The following is a 21,980-nucleotide window of genomic DNA, read 5'->3' as shown; positions in this document are numbered from 1 at the left end:
GGCCATTCCTTATAGGAAGTAACTGAGTAATGTAATGGAAAGCAAACCTGATTATTGCTTCAAGTCTTCTTCAGTTACCATATAAAGTATAAGCTAAGCTTCTACTCTCTAGGTCTGTTTGTGAAACACAGAGGCAATTAAAATGCTCATGGGAAACACTTTCAAATACATGGCAAGTTATATATCTCTTCCACCTGAGTGTTTATGAGTGGAATACTGTGGTGCCTTGTGTCTCCTGTGTTCCTTCTCTTGCTCTGACATATTAATCCCTCTAAATGTCAGCAAATGCTCAATAGATGATACATAGCATCCTGGGGAAACAGTGGAGCAGTGTGGGTGGTGTAAAGCGAGGGCCCTGGGTGGTAAGATGACGTGTCGCATTTAATTACAACCACATTTTAAGAGCAGCATTGATTACAAGGTTGAGAAAGAGCCCCCTAAACAAAAGTGAGTTTTATAAATATGTGCTATTTCCATCAGGCAAAAGAGGTTTATTTTCCATTTACTCTTCCATTGGCAAAGCTAACAAGAAATCAGATAAATCCAATACTTGGTTTTATTTTACATGATTTATTTGTATGGAAATTAGAATGTCAGTCATCTGCAAATATCTATAGGCATCTGTTTATTTCCCCACAGTGCGGCATCCTTCATACGCCATAAGCTTTTCATGGTCCGCACCCTTTTATTGGATTATGAATCTTTCTGTCACAACTGATTAAACATTGCTTCATTGATCGATAGAACAGATCATCTTTATTTCCCTTCACTCTTGCATCTAAATCATACCACACTGCACTATGACCACTGCTCTGACTCAAGAATTTCTCAGCCTGGATTGTGAAATCCTATTCTTTATGATGTTCCCCCGTCTCAGCATGGGGCAAACTAATTGGACCACCTGCTGGCCCTTCCTGCTGTCCACCATCATCAAGGTGGTCTTTGTTCCATCGCACCATGTCTGACAAGAGGCTCTCCTGACACAACAACAAATGATCCTTTGGAGTGCGAGGCTAAGAAAGTGGCATGAATACCAGATTTGTAGAACATAGGCTATTGAGACACGCACACTTTGCTCATTGTGACCATCCTTTAGGTTGTGTATGCTTGCATGTGTGCACCCACTATTAAACATTCATGAGAAAGCTGTCAAGATCAATCGTGGTACACAGCTGACCTTCATATGGAGGGAACAACCACTAAAGACATGTTGAGAGGTGGTTGGGAGGAACAGAGGTGGGGCTGGGGTGCTGTGGGATGACTAATATCCTCGCCATTGACACCAGACTCTGACTCTGTCACTCAACACACCTGACAGCAAAGGTGACCTTTATCCAGTTGTCTCCTGAGCACCTCAACACCCCAAAAGCAACATTTCATGAAAGCAGACAGGCTTGTATATACTGCTTACAATGCAGAGCTAAATGCAATCCTGAAACACAACTAAGAGTTCACAGCCATCTGGGCAGCTCTGTGGGGCAGTACTTAGGCACAGCAGTGCTTTGAGCCGAATGTTAAAGGGTAACTCCAATTTTAGACATTGCAGTGTGTTTACAGGTCTTGGTGAGTACCACAGCATATGTGGAAAAAAAGGGTTTTTTTTTTCTTTAAAGTAGTATAAAGCCTTTTGTGGCTCCAGAGGAAGCTGCATGTATGTCACTCAGCGGCTATGTTGCATTGTGGGTGATGTAGGCACCAGGATTTGAAAAGGAATGTGTATTTGTGTATGTAGAATTTTTGTTTTCAAACTGTCAGCAATGAGTCACAATGCCACTTAGCTACTGGAAGCAATTTATCAGATTACATGCAGCTTTCAAAGTCAATAGGACACATCGTCTGGGGGCCTCAAATATCTGTACCAAATGTCATGCCATGTCATTACTTTTATATGAAATACAACTTTGGTAAATTTAAATGTAATATGACTTTCAATTTAAAACTGTTAGTCGTCAATTTAATGTATTCTGTTCAAAATGTGGCATTGGTAAACATCAGTGATAACAAATGCACATTTTTCCTTGTATGACATTTTCTAGTTAATTTACTAACCACATTGTTATTGCGACAGTAAGCATGTTTTATCAAACGTAATCAACGCGTATGATGCCTGCATAAGTTCATGGCAATTCATTCATTGATGACAAGATATTTCAGTCTAGTCATTTCTAACTTTAAGGCAAAATTATACAAAAGAGTGGATGCCCAGACAGTCAAGGCCTTAAACTAACACTGAGAAATAAAGAGGTGACTAATAATGAGGAACCTACACAAGCTTAGCTGATGTTGAAGGATAAATGTTTGATTGTCAGCAGTTATTCTGCAGCAGCTCAACAGATGCCAAAGTCATCAGGAGAGCGGATATGAACATATTGGTATTCGTTCTTGCCTGTCTTTCTTATCAATGTAATGACTGCTGCAAAGGAGAGTGTAAGGGGAGACTGAGAACGTTCTTGACACAAGCAAGTACTTTCAATATCGTAACTCATTACATCTGTCATGTATCCCATATTTATGCCCCCTCACTTGTAGGTCTGTGTGAGTGAAATGAGTGCTTGAGTGAAATGAGACATCTACAAACGTATCACCAGGCCAGGCTTCATGAAACTTGAGTTGGGCCCTTTAGTGGAAGCAGGTAAAATATCTTACAACACTTATGTTCCCTGCAAAAGTGACAGTACTGTAGCTTGGAAGCTCAGTTTTCATAGTTGGACGGATAGGTACAAGAGGATTACTTTGAAAAAAATGAGAACAATATTACACACTGGTTACAAATGTGTTTTACGGTTATGGGTTAGCTCACATTACAACCTGTTGACAGGCTCTTTGAATATCCTGCACTTGTTCTGCCTGTTTTGGGGCAGCAATGTGATATGCTGTATTATAAGAAGGAGAAACTTTGGTTAGGGGACTCATATATCATGTACTGTCTAATACTGATAATTCTCATTACACCTTGAGGAAACTATTCTGTTGCCGTAAAATACATAAAGAACGATTTGTGTGCAATAAAGCCAGCTTGCATTTAAGCATCGACCCAACGCATCAATCAAAAATATTTCAGCAGAAGCCTGCAAGGGAAAGATAATAGAAGATAGACAGAGAGAGAGGAAACATCCTCCATGGTTCTGGACAGCAACCGTGATAAAGCAATTAACCTTTTTTTATGTAAAGCAACTGAAATAATTCAATGCACGTTGCATGAGTTTAAGAGGAAATGCACTGTTGAACAGCGGAGTATTGTGTACCAACACCATCCAGATAACCGTTTGGGTATTAAGCTAATAACCGTGATGTTCAGGGGACGTTTAACACAAAGCTGCTTGGCCCAGCTGTCCTTAAAGCATGTTAATTAGGGAAGGAATCAATTAAGGCGCCGTCGCTGTGGAAACCACAGTTGGGCTGTTGTAGAATTGTTGGTTGGCTGCTGTCCAATGCAGTTTGTTGGTTTGTTTTGACGATGTCAAGACCGCAAAACTGTTATTTCTTTCTGTTGAAACTTCAACTCTACTGTGGTAATTTCAAAAGCAACACTCAGGGAACTTAATTGTGGTTTTCCAGCAACATAGGGAAAAAGCCAATTTCTAATTTGTCCTTGGAGCGAACGAACGAGAGATATACAATATTCCAATATGCGTTCTTAAGGGATGTTGAATGCATACAGTAATATGCAGTGAATAGTCTCTCTCTCTATCTTTCTGATAGAAAAATACTGTTGCCGCACTGAGGACCAGCTTTGGGTTTCAATGAGTGTCTTGAGCAGTTTTTTAAATTGCCTTTTTCAGTGTTCCGTCTTTTTGAGAATAGAAGCAGTACTCACATCAGGGGAGAGTTAGCACATATTACACAGTGCTGCATGCTAATCTGTCTCAGTTAATTTCAAAAACGAATAGTAATTCAACTATGAAAAACAACATTTTCCAGCATCAAATGACTCAGGACCGACAGATGACCACACAGCCAAGGATGATCTATTTATGTTTTCAAAAACAACAACAATCTCTCAAAGGCTCTTTCTCCTGATCAGTCACGCAGTACCATATGGAAAATGTGAACAAGTGGGCAGACTATTTAAATAGCAGCAGCCTTTATGTAATGTAAAAAAGCAGAAATTTAACCCTACAGGGACAGATGTCTTTGTTCTCACATGACTCGGCCTTCTCTCCCCCGACATGTAAAACTGTGCTGAATATCACATTGTGGTTAGATTTGAGGAAGCTTTGCTGTTTCAGAACAGCCTATTAAAAGAGAGTGCAGGGTAAGGGTACTAAGTGATTCTGAATTTGAGTTTTTGTGTGCCCTCAGGGCTACTGTAAGGCAGTGGAGTTGCTCACCACTGTAGTCATCACTGTCGCTCTGACCCACTGATCTCCTATAGCCGTCACCACTGACATACATCCCCTTGTCAGGTCTAAGAGGCTCTTCTCCACACCGTGTGTATGAAACATAGCCCTGTGGGGCCTTAGAATCTTAAAACAAAGTTAGCAAGCTAGCTGTATTGATAGCTAGCTGATGATTCTCTCCCACATGTCACAAGTGCCAACAACTCCTGCCTTATAGCAACTCTGAGGGGACACACTAATTATTGTGCATTCCCTGCAGGGGGGCCTTTTTAATCTGTTGTTACGATGGTACAGGGCTCAGATGCCAATGATTGTCAGCCACCGGCCATTGACGATAGCATCATCTATTAGCCCAAGTCTACCTTCCATCATAACAATGAAAACAAAAGACATAGTTGGATGAAGTCATGAAGTAGTAGTGTTGAAAATCTACCTTTTACCTACATTTTGATGTGGAAATGTTAAATATTATATCTATAAAGTAAAGGCATTTCTGGATTGTTTTTAGAGTTAGACAAAAATATCTGACATTTTAAATCATTTCATAATTTTCTCACTTCATATAAGACATAATTACATAACACTTGATTTTAGATGTTTTTTCACATTGGCATATATTTTTTACTTTTTACAAGGAAGAAACACCTTGTTTTCACATATTTTTGATGTGCCACTTTTTGCAGTGTAGACTATGTACTGCTGTACAATCAACATAGGCTTCATACATTTTCCTTTAAAATCCACTAACAGTATAAAGACTTGATCAAGACAAATGAGAGGGATGACAACCTGGAACAATCAGTTGAAGTGTTGCAACTCAAGATCAACGTCTAAGATTTTGGAACTGCACGCGCCAAGTAAAACAAGCAGATGGTGACAGATTTACAAGTTAGAAAGAAACAAAGACAGATATAAGAGGAATAGTTTGAGAGAAAGAAACAAATGAGTATTAATTTGCACAGACAGGAACACTGAACTTTAGTTGTGCAAGCAGTTGAGGGGGTTGAGGGTGGAGTGGTTGGGGGAAAAAAAGAAAACAACAAGATGCCAGCCTCAATACTTGAGGCTTGCCTTGAAATTACCCTGGCATCCGAAGACAAATCGGGTATTCCCATAGGGCTTTGAATAAAATCCCGAATCATGAAATATTTTCTAGTTCTCCTCTCACCCTGCCAACTCATTCTCCTCTCTCTTACTTTTCAAAAGCATTCCTCAGTCAGAGGATGATGGGGCATGTTTGAGAGCATCAAGGGCTGAATTCCTGCATGTATTTGACTGCATCCCAGTCACAATGAAATCTGTACTGCCAGGAGTAACCAATCACCTGCTGAAGGAGTTTGGAAGACTGAAAGAGTGTGTGTGTGTGTGTGTGTGTGTGTGTGTGTGTGTGTGTGTGTGTGTGTGTGTGTGTGTGTGTGTGTGTGTGTGTGTGTGTGCGCGCAGCTCAAGCAGGAAGTTACTGTGGGTACACGTTCCAGTTTGGTGCTGAAATACAAAATCTGATTATGGAATGTAAAAATGTAAAATGTGGTCACCGTGGATGGGATATGAATACTGCAACTGTCGCAGTAGTCGTATAAGCGTGTGTGTGTGTGTGTGCGTGTGTGTGTGTGTGTCTGTGCACACATCTGTGCATGTGTGGGATATTGCTGTCAAACTAGTGAGCTCGGAACATAAGTCATAACCTTTGTATGCCTGCATCGAGGCATGTGCTCTTTTTCTTCTTTGACGATTTGAAACAGAATCACCTCATTAAGGGCAGTCGTGGTAAAACTGCTTATGTGGACAGAGAAAAGGAGAAGGGAAGGAAAACCTGGAAACGACTGAAGGGAAAAAGTGACAGTGGTAATATCTAATAGCCGGCCGAAGTCCTTCCAACTTTTAAATTTAAATTCTCTCCATTCTCTCACATACTTTACAGGCTCATGCTTTTGTGTAAAAGAAAAACATCAGCCGAGTGAAAAAATAAGTGGTACTGCACTGTATCTATTTGTACGTCCCTAGCGTAAGGAAATGACTGCAATTCTCTCAATTTCACATCGCCCGACCAAGAAAATGCAGCTGAATGCGTAAAAAAATAAGTATATTTCCCAAGTATGAGCATGGCAGGGAGTGTGAAAGAAAATAACAGACGACAGAGCCTTCTAGGAAGAGTGACAGGCTGCAAACAAATGTTACTATAGATGCACTGCTCAGCCATCCATAGCTGCTAATTCTGAAAGAGATATGATGCATTGTTTGTGTGGATTAATGGCGCCTGTTATTGCGAACCAGACAAACAGTTCTTAATTAACGGAGAGCTTTTGACTGACTGAGTAAAAAAGCTCTCGACTGGACAGGAATGGTAGCTGTCAGAGTTTGGACAGGCAAAAGCCTGCGTTGCCATCTAAAACATGGAACATGAAGCCGATTCAAAACTGAATTTAAAATCAAAGGCGTAGCAACATAGCGAGCCAAGTATTTTTCTGCTGTTGTCCTTTCCATGGATAAAGATGAGGCCAATAAAAACCCTTAAACCAAAGCTGACTGCCAGAACTTTTGCCTTGTTGACTTTTAGATGTGAAATCTATATTGCACTGAAGACGACTGTTGACCACCAGAATGCTGAAAAAAAAAAAATCTATCTGCTATCATATGCGTGGACACGCTCACTGGCCACATTCACCTTTGCCAAGGCCACACAAACCTCCAATGTTTTATATTTCTGTGTCTGGATCTGAAGCAATGTACAAATAGCGGCAATTATGCATATTGGCTGATGTCGGCCATTTTTTCCTGTCATCAAAAAATGAGTCAGACTCATGATTTCTGAGTTATTGCCAATCATTTCATAAATCAAATGTCTGTAGCAACATCAAACTTTGCCAAATTGCTTGAAGTAAAGTTACACAACAATCGTGTTTGGTTGTAATCGCAAAATGCAGGTTGGACATCATTTACAGGAGTGGTGGAGAAAAAGTGCATAAAAAAAGTGCAAAGCTGCTGACTATTCATGTAGGCAGACATCTTCCTGGAAAAACACAGAAAGACTTGTTTTGAACCGAGGAATGCAGAAACAAGTTGCTTCTACTCCTCAAAGTCACCAGACAGTTGTAACTTTCCACCAAATTTCATGAAATCTGTCTTAACTCAGAATTTGTTTATCTTTTTCAAAATAATCAAGTACATTTCCCAAGAGGTCTGAGTAATACTGAACATGTTTTAAAACAAAGGCAGACACACACACACACACACACACACACACACCCCTGCAGTGCAAGCTAGTACAAGCAGATTCTCTTGCTAACCGTAAGTGACATTTTATTGGCCATGACCTCATGTAACCCTCATGAGTCAATCACAACAACAGGCTGTGGCGTTGGGCCGTCACACCCTGCTCCTGTCAGGCACTGGCTCAGGCAGATTGTGTGTGTGTGTGTGTGTGTGTGTGTGTGTGTGTGTGTGTGTGTGTGTGTGTGTAACGTATGTACGAGTGAATAAACTTTGGCTTCTGTCAAGCGAGTGATGGGGATGTTGTTAAAAAATGTATGACAGTTTGAGTGACATCAGCGATTTTCTGAGGACAAGCTCCAACAGCTACCTAGCTGAAGAGAAGTCTGTTGTGTGAGATGTGAGGGTCAACAGACAGTGAAAGCTTCTGAAACAAACTGGGCTACAGAAGTCCTTATAAGGCAGCAGCACAAAAGGTTGATATACTGGATGGTATAACTCCAAGTTATCCATACAGAATTAATCAATGCATGTATAACTGTACATACAACTTTAATACAGTGCATGTAAGAAAGGGAACAGGAAAAAAAAGATACTTTCTCTTTCTGACTATTTATCTATCCAGAATTGAACATGATTTTTAGATTAAGTAGGATTTTTCATTGAGTGGTACAGTACATTAATTATCTTTGCTAATGACTGTATTTACTTGTTATAAAGGGTTTGTACAGCCCTGATTGCAAAAAAGCTGGGATGCTGTGTAAAGCAATAAAATGTGATCATTTGCTAATCCTTTTTGACATATACTCAATTGAAAACAGTACGAAGACGATATATTTGCTGTACCACATAAACTTAATTGTATTTGGTGAATATTTGCTTATTCTAAATTTGATGATTGCAACATGCCTCCAACAAGGGCAACAGAAAGACTGGGAAAGTTGTAAAAATGCTCAAAAAAACACCTTATTGGAACATTCCAGAGGTTAACAGGTTCATTGTTAATAATATCATGATTTGGTATGAAAGGGGCATCCTCGAAAGGATCAGTCATTCATGAGCAAGGATGGGGCGAGGTCCTCCACTTTGTGAAATACATGATTGTAGAAAGGATAAGGATTTTTGATTTCGTCAAAAAGTGATGTATATGATAGCTGATAGCTTGTTCAAGAATCAAATCAAACTTGATTTGACTTTAATCTGTGCCTTTAAGAATAAAAATGGAATCAAATCAGGAAATCAGTGCCAATATTCAAACCTAATTGAGGACATCATCATCCCAAATGGATCCCCCCCCTTCCCTCAATAATGTTTCCTAAACATGAGAAGCCAAGCCTGTAATCCCAGTTGCAGATAACCTCCGGAACATTTTGTTTTGACTTGGTTTTAACAAATGCACACCGTATCACATCGAAAAAGAGGGATTTTCATATCTGTCATAAACACAAACAGGTCACATCTTTCACCATGCGACAAAATCACTGTCCACATGGAGCTGAAACCCACAAGTAAACATGACCCGATGTGGAAAAACAGTCACAGTTCACTGGATTTTTATGAGCTTTGCATCTAATTACGATGGTAAAAAAATGTCATGGCTGAATTAGAGTCTGGGTTCATGAAGTTTTGTTGCCAAGCTAAAAGAGAGGAGCCCTGGGCAGCGAGACTTGTTGCTGTGTCGTTTCCACAGCAGCAGCAGCAAAGAGCAGCAGAGCTCCTGTGAAGGCCAGCTCCATCATCTTCTTCAAGTGGAAAGAATCTGTCCCCTCCCTGTGACGCCCTGCCAGCTCAGCCCTTTCTTCATCCCTGGACTCCACTTACTCTTTAAAGCTCAAACCCTTAAAGCCCCACGCTACAGGCACTGCTAGAACAGAAAAGAGACATATGCTGTGAAATCGAAGTCAGGAAACCAACTGTTGGTGTCTCATACGACTAAACCTATATGCTTTTTAGGAGTTAAGGTAACACATTTAATTTGTTTATTTTTACTTCTTTTAAATAGCAGGCACAGGGTTTTCCCTGTAGTCCTTAAAGAAGTTCTTGCAGTAGCTGATAGATCTGAGGATCGACTGGATCCACAGAGAACGGTGTGCTGAGTGTGTGTTAAACCCAAGTAAGGCTTCTCTGATGTGGAACCTGGCTGGGCCATTGGCCAAACCAGACAGCCAAGCAGTAGTCAATCTCATCAATCACACACAACTAGCCCTCTCTATACTGGGTTTTTATGCAGGAGACTTTCCAACTCTCCATCCACCACAGCTTTCCCCCAGTTCTAAAGATGATGTCTGTGTTTGCGTGTATGAATGTGTGTGCACCTAAATGTAAAATTAATACGAAATTTATCCGTGAGAATGAGCGTCTGGGTGTTTTTCCCCCGCACTGCGTGTTGCCACTAACTTTGCATTTACCATAGTGCAAATTGACAAACTGACAAATGATCTGGCCTCAATACTCACAAGGAAACAGATAGACCATTGTAAAAAGGATCCCCACCCAAAAACAGCTGGATGGATGGCTGGGAATCAAAACTCCACTTTGAAACATTTATTGTCCACATTAGCAATATGTACAGGCAGAAGGAAAGAGAGCGAGAAAGAGGCGAGTCAGTGGAGATACGCGGAGGAGGACCATAACTTGGCCTACTCACTTAATGGACCATTTTATAGGAGGTCAAGAGATTTAGGCTTTTCCTGAGTCTGTTTGTGAGTTATTTGCAGCTTTTTTATGTATTGGATTCTGCATGGAAATTCATGCAAATCTGCAACTGTGCTTGATTCCTCTGTCCTCTTCTACCTTCCAAACTTGTCCACCACCAGTTGTGTGTCTGTGTGTGTGATGTATGTGCAAGCTTTTGTGCATACCGCACACGCACACTCATTTTGAATGCGGCTCTGAGGGCTTTAAGAGGAGAATGCCATGGGTAGATGAGGGGTCAGAGTCTATGATACATCAGCAACGGTTTCCCAATCCTCTTAGTGCCACAGTGCTCTGGGTCTAACTACTCTCCAGTAGGTAAAAATATACACGTCTTAACCCCACTAATCCCGGAAATGGAGGTTATTCAAATTTGGAAAAGCTCAGATTAGGGATTCATTGAAATACCTGCAATACCTTTTAAACAGAAAAGGAGAATATCCATGCAGTTTAAAATCAGTACACAGTTTTTTTTTTTATTTCCCTGAAAATAACAACCCAAACTAACTGCAAGGGTGAATAAGACACACACACAGACGCACCTAATTGTACTTCTTACAGCGACACAAAATTCAAATCTAACCTTAAATAGATCATCTCTAATAGTCTTCATTACTTCAAAGCACTAAGTTTCTCAAAAATGTCCTCGCTGTGAACGTCTGAAACTCAAAGTGGGTCTCGCAAAGATAAAAGTACTAGAGCACACACACAAAGAACCCAAATTAAATAACCGCACAGACATTAGTTTGATTATATCTAGTCCATGGGAGACATCTCAGCAAATGCATTATTTAACAATGTTTCTATCTGGTAAGCTTTTCTTCCTGTCAAGGTCAGGTTTTGTAGACTCAGTGTGGGGTTGCCAGACTTTGAAATCCTCCTGCTGTTTAATAACAACAGATCAGATGTTTAAAGGAATATATTTATTTAAAGATGTAATCAGTAATACTTTACTGGCCCTTTCCACCAACTAGCCATAACACATCAGCAGGGGCTCGCAGGCATTGCTGATCAATGCCAACTCCTTTACCTCAGTGGCTGGTTAGATTTTAATTGTTTAATAGACAGTCAGGTCAGCTTTGTGTATTTGTGTGCAGTCCACTAGGTTTCATCAGAGAGAACAGTAGAGTAGTGTTGTAGCGGAGTTAGTGGGATACATGGGTACAATCGGACATCCTGACACCTGGTGACATGATAATTTTCTTCTTCCTTCAGGCACGATGCTGTAATGCGCGTTAAAAGATGTTTGCATGTACGTTCCCATCCATCTCCATTCAAGCAGCACTGGAACATCGTTAAGTCAGCTTTGAGTTTGAAAGAGAGACTTAAGTAAGAGATATAAAATGGTAACCATCGCCACAGGCCTCCAATGCCGCTTCATACTGTTCCGTGTTTTTCAGCAGATTTGTGACGTTGAACGTCTACTAGCAATGGAAGGAGTCAATCGAATATTTTTAGGGGGGGTTGGCCGTGTTTAAAAACCCACATACACAAAGTAGTTTCGGTGGGAAAATGGTTTTATTTCTATGACTGAAGGGGTTGGGGGTGGGGGTTCTGATTCTGACAAAGCCAAAAACTATTCCTCACACTTATACTCGCAGGACCCACACAGCAATTGCTAATCGCTGCTCTGTCATCCACTTATCTGGAATTGTAGTGCCCTGCTTCTAGCTCCGGGCATTGAAAACAACATGCAGTTACCGCTAGCATCAGGACTCCATCTAAAATCCAGGTTGTGATATTCATGTTGTTATAATACTGGTTAATTATGGAGCTCATAACCAGAGTCATTGAGCTGAGTCAATGCCTAACTATGAAGTCTGCACATACAAATTGAAACTGTTTGGATCAACAAAGCTTTATCTCTATAAACTACTCCCTCCAGATTGATATGCAATTAACTGAACAGCCTAAAAGGCACTGAGGGTGCCTGGTAAAGTTTGCAATTTGGAGAGGCATCCAGATGGGCTTGCCAAAATCAATCTGAAAGGGAACTTATTTTGTGAACTGACTCGCCCACCTGGAAGATTCTTTTATAATGGCCCTGTCTCCAAACATCTGTTGAGGGCTCTGCAGCGAGGATAAAGAGAGCCAGGGACAAGTGTTTGCTCGAAAAGTAGACAGTGAGACAGGTGACATCATTATGCTGATATTTCAGCCATCTATAACAGGGATGTAACTTCCTCCTGTTTTAACTATGTTTAAACAGACAAGGACAGAGAGAAAGGATCAAGTAAATATTAAGCAAGAAATCCGAATCGGTAAGACCACTTAAGGATACACTTACTGATTTTAAGAGCAAATACAAATTTCCTTTCATAGCTGAAAGTTGACTCTTAAGTACTTGAACTGAACAGTGAGTGCATGGGAAGAAATTTGGGGGTGCTGTAATAAAATTAGGGAGCGTGCCTTTAAGCCTGTCATAGCCCTTTTGAGCATGAAATGGTATTAGTCTTTTATGGCAGTTGGCAGAGGATCTAATTCTGAAGAAAGCCACTTTGATCTATATGAATCAGTTTGGATAATAACCAGGGTTATTAGTTGTCACAAGCGAGTGTCAAACCACCCAAAGAATATCATAATCTATTAAGTAGCATTCACAATCACAAAGACTATACTCAGACTTAAAGTAGCCTACGGATTTCTCCATTTGCACCATTTAAAGACAATATTGCAATAAAGATAGTTTTTTTGTGTCGAACAAACAACATTTTAAGAAAGCGCTTTGCAATGTGTGATGCTTTTTCAACAGTTCCAGTCTAGGCATACTGCAACTATGTAAGGCTGTCTGTTTGCAGGCGTGAGCAGACACGTGATAGAATATATTTCTGCACTTCTGCACTGGGTGTTTAACTGTACCTTGGGAAGCCTGACACATTATGCAGCTTGACACTCTGTGATCCTTTGCTCTTATCTGGCACAAACACAAAGCTCAGGCAAGCGCCGCCACCTGGTCTAGATTCAAGGTAGGCTTTTCAACCCTGTAAATGTCAACAGGACAACCGCTCAACTCTGCATAGTTACCATGACGACAGGACACTTGACAGGCACCGTGCACAATGGGATGTTGTGGTCTGACAGAAATGAGCTTGAGCTGTCAATGGCAGACAGGTGGACAGGCTGGCTGGGAGATATGTGTGCGATGCAAGATACACGTGAAGAGAGACAGAAAATAAATGTATGGAGGAGAGAGAAAAGACAGATAAGGATAAGAGGACGTCTGCAATGGTTACAATATAGAGTGTAAACAGAAATGCATTAACAAAGAGATGAAAAATAACAACTTTTTCAGGTTTATTAGAGGAAAGCCTCAACAATCAAAAAGTATTGAAAGTGGAAATCAGGGGAAAGAAAGAGGAATATAGAGACAGAATAGTGCGAGATGGCTGGTGTACTATCTGTGGGCATTATTTTCAGGGTGACAAAAGGGCAGGCAGGCAGAGGGGAACCGAATCCTGGTCCGTTTGTCTCCTCAAATGGCCTCTAGGGACTGTGTGAAATGGCCCTTTTCTTCTTGGTCCTTTTCAGCACTAAACCCCATCTACATGACAAACAGTGTCACTTTGAAGCTGCTTGTGTCATCTCTCCCTATCTGTCACTCATTCCTGACCTTTTGCTCCCGCCTCTCATCTTTCTTTTTATTTTTTTTTCTTTCCACAGTAATTCACTTTTTTTTTGTCAGCGCCTCCCTTTCACCCTCTATCCTTTCCATTTATCTTTGATATCTGCCTCCGTGCAAAAAACAGGTCTTTGGATCGGAGGAAAATGGCAAGGACATTTCAGCTGCTCTGACTAAGTGTTATATTATTTGAGGCATACTGATTAGACAAAGGCCCGATCAGTTAAGACTTTAATGTTGTTGGTTACATAACACTTCAGTTGACTAAAAACTTTTGGCATTTTTAATACTGAAATTTGTATTCACTCGTACTAATTAAACAGTGAGCAGTCCGGTAAAGAACGTTGTTTGGACATGTTTGGTATTTGTAGCGAGCCCCTTGGAATTCAGAGACATGTGTACAAACACACAGATGATTCAGTGGCACCCTTAGGCCAATCACCATGTTATCTACAACCTGAAAAATATGTGCATATCTTTGTGCATCAGCAATGTGTCATCCTACCTGGTTGAAGCGCTCCAACCTCTCCTTGACCTCAGTCAGTGTAGGGTTCGGGCTGCGAACTTTGACCTCTGGGTTTCGTCTCTGGGCATGCAGACCATTTCCCACAACTCTGCCGGAATAGCTGTAAGAAAAAGAAAAGGGGCGTCAGACTTAGAGAAAAAACTGGGAAATATTTGTATCAGATATCCAGTTGGTTAAGACTGACAAACCAGCAGCAATGTTCTGATGTTTTTTTGATTTATTCCAATTGTTAACATGCAGCACTGTATGTGTTTGTTATTGTGGGGTTCTTTACTGTTGATCTTTCATTATTGTTTGTACATGTAATGATGTATAATTACACTACCTGTATATCAAGGACCACAGTGTAAATAAGTCTGCACTTTACTGAGTTGTGCTTGAAAAATGAGCAATCAAATTTTGTTCTACTCTCAAATAAACTAAACTAAAAACCAAAGGGAAACATCATCATTATGTAGTCCATCAATGTCTGTATTTAGAAGTCTGCCAACTGTACCACAGCACTTCTTCAACATAATCTAAAAACCATTAGGGCCTCATTTGTCAAAGGCAAAAACACAGAGCATGTTGCACGGAAAACATTATAAAATCCATTATGCACATAGTTTTGCATCAACATTCAATCAAATGTGTTCAAAAATCACTTAATGCTGCTTTTATGTTCCTCTGTGATTGGGAATATTTTTTAATGAAAATATGACTGAGCACAGCCTTGTAAAAATGAAATTGAGAGACATGGCGAGCTGGACCCTTTAATCCTTGGCATGCTCTGTGGGTCTGCAGCTCGGCAGGGATTATAGCTGTTGATTTTGTCGGAGCTGTTGTTGAGCTGATGTCAGGGAGGCTAACATTTCAAGCTGCCTGATGTGGGAGGGTGGAGTGTTTTAATAGAGTATAATAGACACAAAAGTTGTTTTGGCAGAAATAAACATCGAAAGTATCATGACGCATTTAACCACAGTTAAGGCTCTAGAATGAATTGATTTATCACTTTATAGTTTTAACGATCTAAATGTTTGAACCATAAAATTGATAACATTGCTGTTTATTGTTCTGAACGGGGCATTTGATGATACTGTACTGGCAGAGGTACCTCTGTGTTTAGCAAAGCAAGCTTGCACTGGACAATTGTGTTTGAATCCAAGGTCAGCTAGGGAAATCAGTATAGGATTTACACACACACACACACACACACACACACACACACACACACACACACACACACACACACACACACACACACACACACACACACACACACAGTCTTTTTTTTCTGTAAAGCATTTTGAAGTTTGGCACTATAATGTATTATAGTGGGGAGATAAGGAGATTACTGGAATTTATTTATTTATCATTCTGAAAATATTCTAATCGGCCAATAACTAACTGACGTTAGTTACTGTTGCTCTCTGTTAGTGGAGCAGAAAGAGTCACTGAGACGAGGCACTCCAGGACGTGCTGATAGTCATGTCCTTTGGACTATCGTGGAAAATTCGACCCAAGTCCTTCACAAAGAAATCCACAGTCTGGCTGCATTGAACAACTTCAACAAATTGTCCAAAGGCTTTAATAGGCAACCGAGAAAGAAGGTCAAGTTACAATCTGCTCACATATGGCCGATAAAAATGTGATTAAAACATATAAATTGCTACAAATTGTAACACAGAGCCCCTTTAATCTATGAGGTTAAACAATGTCCGAGAAAATCGTTGAGTATATCACAGCCTAACTTTTAATCGACCGGTCGTGCATATCCATTATGTTAACAATGACAACTGGTAACTGGTAGAATAATGATGAGTGAGTAATTTTAGGAAATAATAAGACAACAGCCTGTCATAGAGAAGTGCTGACACACTATGCCCTGTACAAATTCATCAATATCTTGCTGAGAAAGTTTGAGTACATGTACTTTCAAATTCATTAATATTGCAGAGAGGCTATTAATGTTTAAACTTTCTCACCTTCTTCTCAAAACTCAGCACTAATACTGCTATCGACATCCAAAGTAGACACACATTCACTTATCCCCCTCGTACTCCAGGGTCATCCCAAATATATAGGCTCCCCGCCTCTCTAAAGTTAAACACCAACGACCTGTGATGCTATTTTCTATCAGTGATGGTGCGCTTTTGGTTACTGTAAAGCCTTAAAGCTGTTAACCATATATGAGCGCAGATACACAGACTCATAAAGTTTGATATTTTAGACTCCACATCCATTATACTATATTAATTACATTGAGAATTATATGTTGATGCTAATCTCCCATGCATGGGGGCTCTAACAGCACCGGAGAGGAATGACATATACTGGCATCAAATCAATGGATGCTTCCACTGGCAGTACAAGGCTGATAAAGTCATTATGGATTGTGTAAGTGAACGTGTTTATATGGATGTGTTTATGGACATGTGGCTGAGCATACACACACTTGCACATGTTCATGTGAATATGAGCAGAGGCAATCATAAAAGTGCTGAACTCGAGATTCTCAGGCCTGTGATCTAAGCAATGTCCCGATAAGGTTTGCGCTCCTTCGGCTTGCTGAAGCAGCGCTTTTGCGGATCGGGCCCATAAAAATGCAAAAATTTCTCGCTTTAGCCTCTCCCGCTACGCATTACTTTACATCCCATTCTTGTTTATTTCCTCCTTCAATTACTTGTTCCACTTTAGTCTATTTGCAAAGTGGATGTGTCCCCCCCCCCCCCCCCCCACACACACACACACACCCCCCCCACACACACACCCCCCCCCACACCCCTCCCCCAGCTTCAGACACACAAACCACTGTCTGCTTTGACAACAACTGAAGCTCTTAATTGCCGGCGGCTCTGAATCTTCTCTTGTCAAGATGGAAACAATCGATAGCTTTTCGACTTTCACCCCCCCGCCCCACCCCCCACCCCAGCCCAGCCCACGACATAAATGATAAATTGAAGAATCAAAGGGCTCCCTAAGCAATGGTTGAAAAGTGGGGGCCTGTGTGTTATGCGTGTCTGTCTCCAGGCTTGGCTTGGGATAACAGTGTTGGCGCGGAAATGAGCTCATCAGATGGGATGCTAATGAAAGGGAAGTGTCAGGGTGAGTTTGGCAGTCAGTTAGGCCTGGAACTTTTCAACACAGAGTATGTTTGATATTATTTAGCAAGGATATGACGACTGACACAGCAGGACATCCCAGAGCTGATTACCTGATAGACAGAAATTTATTGCTGCAAATTTTTGGACGGAGCTGGAACAGACATCAGATGCTGTGATAAGATTCCTGCCAATGGCAATCATGTACTGTTTCAGAATAGTTCTTACTATGTCCCAATGAATCAAAGAGTGTCTGTGAACGAGAAGATCTTACAAGAAAAATAAAGGGCTGCAGCCCCCACATGATATCTCTCTCTCCTGTATGGCAAATAAATGAATATAATCAACAGTCTGCACTTTCCTCTCAAAAATGACTACCTACACATGTATGATTTCTGACTCATAGCTCCCTGACTCCTTTTTCTATGGAATTGACTCATTCTCCTCTGAATGCCCAATTGATGCACTTTCCTAAAGGCAGCTTTGTCTGTTCTCTTCGTTCCCTCTGCCTGGAGCACAGACGAGGAGTGACCTCCGCTCCCTGATGCTGACCGCAAACTGAACTGTCTTGATCTTTTGGAAGCCTGCAGGAATGCTCGTGGGCTGCAAGGCAGAAAACAGAGCTTAAATATTAATCTCCAAAGGTGTACCGGGAGATAGCAGAAAAGAAAATATGAGCATTTTGAGGGCACTCGTGTGCCTGAACATTGCGGTGTATATGCTGTAAATAAAGCGAGACTATGACATGAATAATAACGTTTCAAGGATGTGTAAACATTTGATGAAGGGGTCTAGTGAAGGTTTGCCGTAGCCTGAGTGAGGGGGCGTCTAGTAGATTGGCCCCAGGTAAAGTAGATTCTGGAAGTCTTTCATCTTTGTTCGGCTCATGACTGATCACCGAGGTCTGGCTGGAAGGTTTAACGATCCCACAACACCCACCAGGGATTCAATTAGCTGGAATATTTGTGTAAATATGTGCGTGTCTCCCTTTAACTACAGGTAAGAGGTCATCTCTGCATCTCCTCAAACACCTCACTCTTTTTGCAAGTGATCTCATCATAGGACTTAAACAAACATAGCACAACAAACAGCTTCAAACTAGACTGAGTCTCAACCTTTTCAGCATTGCTTATTTTCAACCTCTTAAAGTTTTTACATATACTCAGGTGATTACTAAAGACTTAAAAGCTGACCCACAGATATTACAAAATAAACATAAGGTAGGTAGTCCTGTTTGATTGTAATTTGTCTACAGTAATGGATTAAGTGCATTCATACCGCAAGCTGTCTGCTGAGATCTTTGCCAGGATCCCAACAGTTAATGAGATTATCCACAAGTATCTGCCAGGGAGGCATGATATTTTTGATGTGCTTCAGCTTTCGCATTAGGATTGAAAAGCATCCCGAGGTCACATGCCATGCTCGGGGCTTGACATTTTGTGCCAGGAATTATATGTTAGCACACTGTTCTGGATCTTTGCTTCGGTAATTAGAGTCAATAATCATCGTGTTGTCGCTCATTTCTTGAAATCCTCAAATTTATTAAATCAATGCCCTTATGCAGTGTGTTAATAGGATAACATGTTGAATAATACTGAAATACACCGTGCTGAGAATCATCTCTGAAGATATTAAAATCACTCCTGCAGACACCAATATCATTCCTCACTGGCAGCATATAAAGACTGAACTACACAGGTCCTAATAGATTCTTGTAGACCCTGCGTGTCACAGTGACATTGGGTCTCATTCATGAAACGTGAGCAGAACGAATTTGTGTGTAAACTGTTCGCAGACGGAAATTTACGAGCATCTCGCATTCATCAATATTTTAGTAGCTCCGATCTTTTCGTAGCTACTAACAAAATCTACACATGCTGCTGACCACGCGTAGTGCTTGTGTAAATTTAAGAATGCACATAAATAATGCTTGTCACTATTGGAAATTACAATTTAAATTCATATTGCGCTTTGTTATGTACACAATACGCAGATGCCTTTGAAACACGTGATATAGCCTAAACATATGATAAAAATATAACACATTTAGTTAAAGTAGTTGGCAATTGGCAGGTTTAAGATCCAGATTAGGTTCGTGATTGTGAATTATCTATGTAAATCGACTCAATAGATTACACGTTCTTTCTACATGTTGAATGATGATAATAAAAATATAGGCTCCAGTGGAGGCATGTCGCTGTCTCCGCCAGGTATAATTCCTGACAGAGAGGTCTCCCCAGTTTTCCCCGCGATGCGCTCGTCTGCAGGTGATAGCTGCGACTGTGAGCCTCCTCCTCCTGTGGCTGATATATTTCTTTTGTGTGAGGTTATGCGTTTCTTTGCCTCCAGTTTCATGTCAAACCATTTACGCTTCACCTCGGACATGGTTCTTTGGACTACAGAGACAATATTGACGGCATCTGTCACCTCCCTCCAGGCCTTCGCTTTGCCTGTCCCTGTCACACCACTGCTAACAGATGAAAATACTTTTTTTTTCTTAATTCCACTTCACCCAAAAGTATTTCTATCTCCGCTTCCGCAAAGGTCTTTTTTCTTTCTCTCCCTTTCTTCGTTTGCGCCATGACTGACAGGTCGACCGGATGCATCTACACCTCCTTATATGGTGGTCATTGGCAATTCATGGGCGGGGATTTATGCTAATAGCTGATTACCGGGAGCGCGCTGTCACTTTACGATGGATTGGCATTCACGATCATACACACGTGTTTACGATCAGATCTGAGTTTCCCGCGGTGTTCATGAATCCGGAGTAGGTTTTTAGTAGGGTAGGCTTTTATGTGCAAATCTACGCACAAATTTACTAACGTTTCATGAATGAGACCCATTGTGAGGAGACAAGAGAGATGGCATACAGCAGTCTCTGCCAGAAAGGAAATCCTGCATCAACGTAAAACTGTGCCAGGGAGACAAAAAACACATACAATGTAAGACAAGCAAATGTATCATAGACATATTGTATCTGAAAATTGTCTTCCGCCAAAAGTCAAGACTCAACTTGAGGCAGAGGCTCAGACAAATAGGTGACGATAAACCAGAACGTTTACATTTAGAAAGCGTGACATTTAAATAACAAAAAAGGTGATGACTAAACTCCTAACTGCCTGCTACTGACTGAAAATATAAGCCATGATACATTTTCTGACGTCATGTTTCCTTGTGCGTCAGTACGAACTATTCACATGAATACTTAATTTACTTTTTAACAGTGTAATCTTAAAAAATACAGGGTAATTCTGAGTGATTAATTGGACTAAAGCTTCTTCTGCCTATTCAGAAGATTAGACATGAAACGTGTTTGGATCTTTCAGCAGTCACATTTTCTGCATGCAAATTGATTTGGATGAATGATTTCTCTGAAATAAACATCAGGCTGAATCAGAGCAAACTAAAGGAGGAAAAGTGTCAATGAGGAATGATTAAGAGGAGTGAGGTTGTTTTCATCTGAGTGAGTGTGTGTATTTCCATGGCTGTGGGTGGTACTATTTCAGATGAGGAGGGCATTGGATTAGAGCTGGTGGTACTGCTGTCAGGGTAAACAGCAAATTGTTGGTTTGTCATGATTAATAAAGCCTATCCCCACCCTCCCGGCTGTTCTGGGTATGCAAGATTGAACATGTGTTGATTCCTATGATTAAAACACATTGGGTCATGCCAGCTGCAGTATTAAAAGATGTCATCTTTGAGGCTTGGTGCTCACTGTGACATCTGTGGGGTTTTTTGTTTTGCTTTTTTTCCCCATCAATAACTTCACATTCAAGTAGCGTCAACATTACACTTTGTGTAGGTGGCAAGGTGGCAATTACCACACACAATCTATTTTTTATGCAATGCAGACAACAACTAAAGGACTTAAAATGACTGCTCCACAGCTTTTTCATTACTCACACACACATGCCTCCATAACTTAATATTTTGCGTGTGGTAAACACTTTGTTAAATGTGAACATTGCTGCTGAAGTCAAGAAGAAAATAACTGCCAGAGTTTTAAACTAGATGTCTCTTGAGGTTCACTGTGCATATTTTTAAACGATGGATGCCATTGACCAGTCCAAAATAAATGCTAATTATTCTGTATACAACAGTGACTGTATAAAAAAAGAGACAAGAATTTGGGGTCTGAAAAGTGATGTGACGGCCGAGGTTTTGGATTTCCACCACAACTGGGCTACCTGTTTGAAGGTGTGTCTTAAAACAATGACGCGCTTGTCCGAATCCCTTCAGTACTGTCGAAGTATCACCACTAACAAAGTGGCTCTGCTAAGACAGCTGAAAGCAAACACGATGAAACAGTAAAACGCTACTAAAATTTTATTACAAGAACAAGAGCTTTAAATCTTAAGCTTTATTGATTAAGCATCACCATTCTAGTCTAACCAGTGGATAAAGAATATATCTTCTCAAGCAATTACTACTATCACATACTTTACAACCTACATCGGTAGATTCCATTATTTTTCACTAAGGCATGTGTTTCCAAAGCTAGGACCATG

General features: G+C 40.7%; 1 protein-coding gene across 2 annotated transcripts in view; it reads right to left on the bottom strand.

Moving 5' to 3' along the window:
- gpc5c (glypican 5c) overlaps positions 1–21,980 on the bottom strand; it is a 105,716-nt gene that overhangs the window by 19,158 nt on the left and 64,578 nt on the right. For both annotated transcript variants that reach the window (XM_073490549.1, XM_073490548.1), the window contains exon 6: positions 14,369–14,489. In XM_073490549.1, the coding sequence (XP_073346650.1) occupies positions 14,369–14,489 (121 nt within the window). The remainder of the gene's footprint in view (positions 1–14,368; positions 14,490–21,980) is intronic.

The sequence above is a fragment of the Pagrus major genome, chromosome 21, assembly GCF_040436345.1.
Source record: "Pagrus major chromosome 21, Pma_NU_1.0".
In the NCBI taxonomy this organism is placed as follows: Eukaryota; Metazoa; Chordata; class Actinopteri; order Spariformes; family Sparidae; genus Pagrus; species Pagrus major.
The sequence above is the reverse complement of the archived record's forward strand: the minus strand, read 5'-3'. Positions and strand labels throughout refer to the sequence as shown.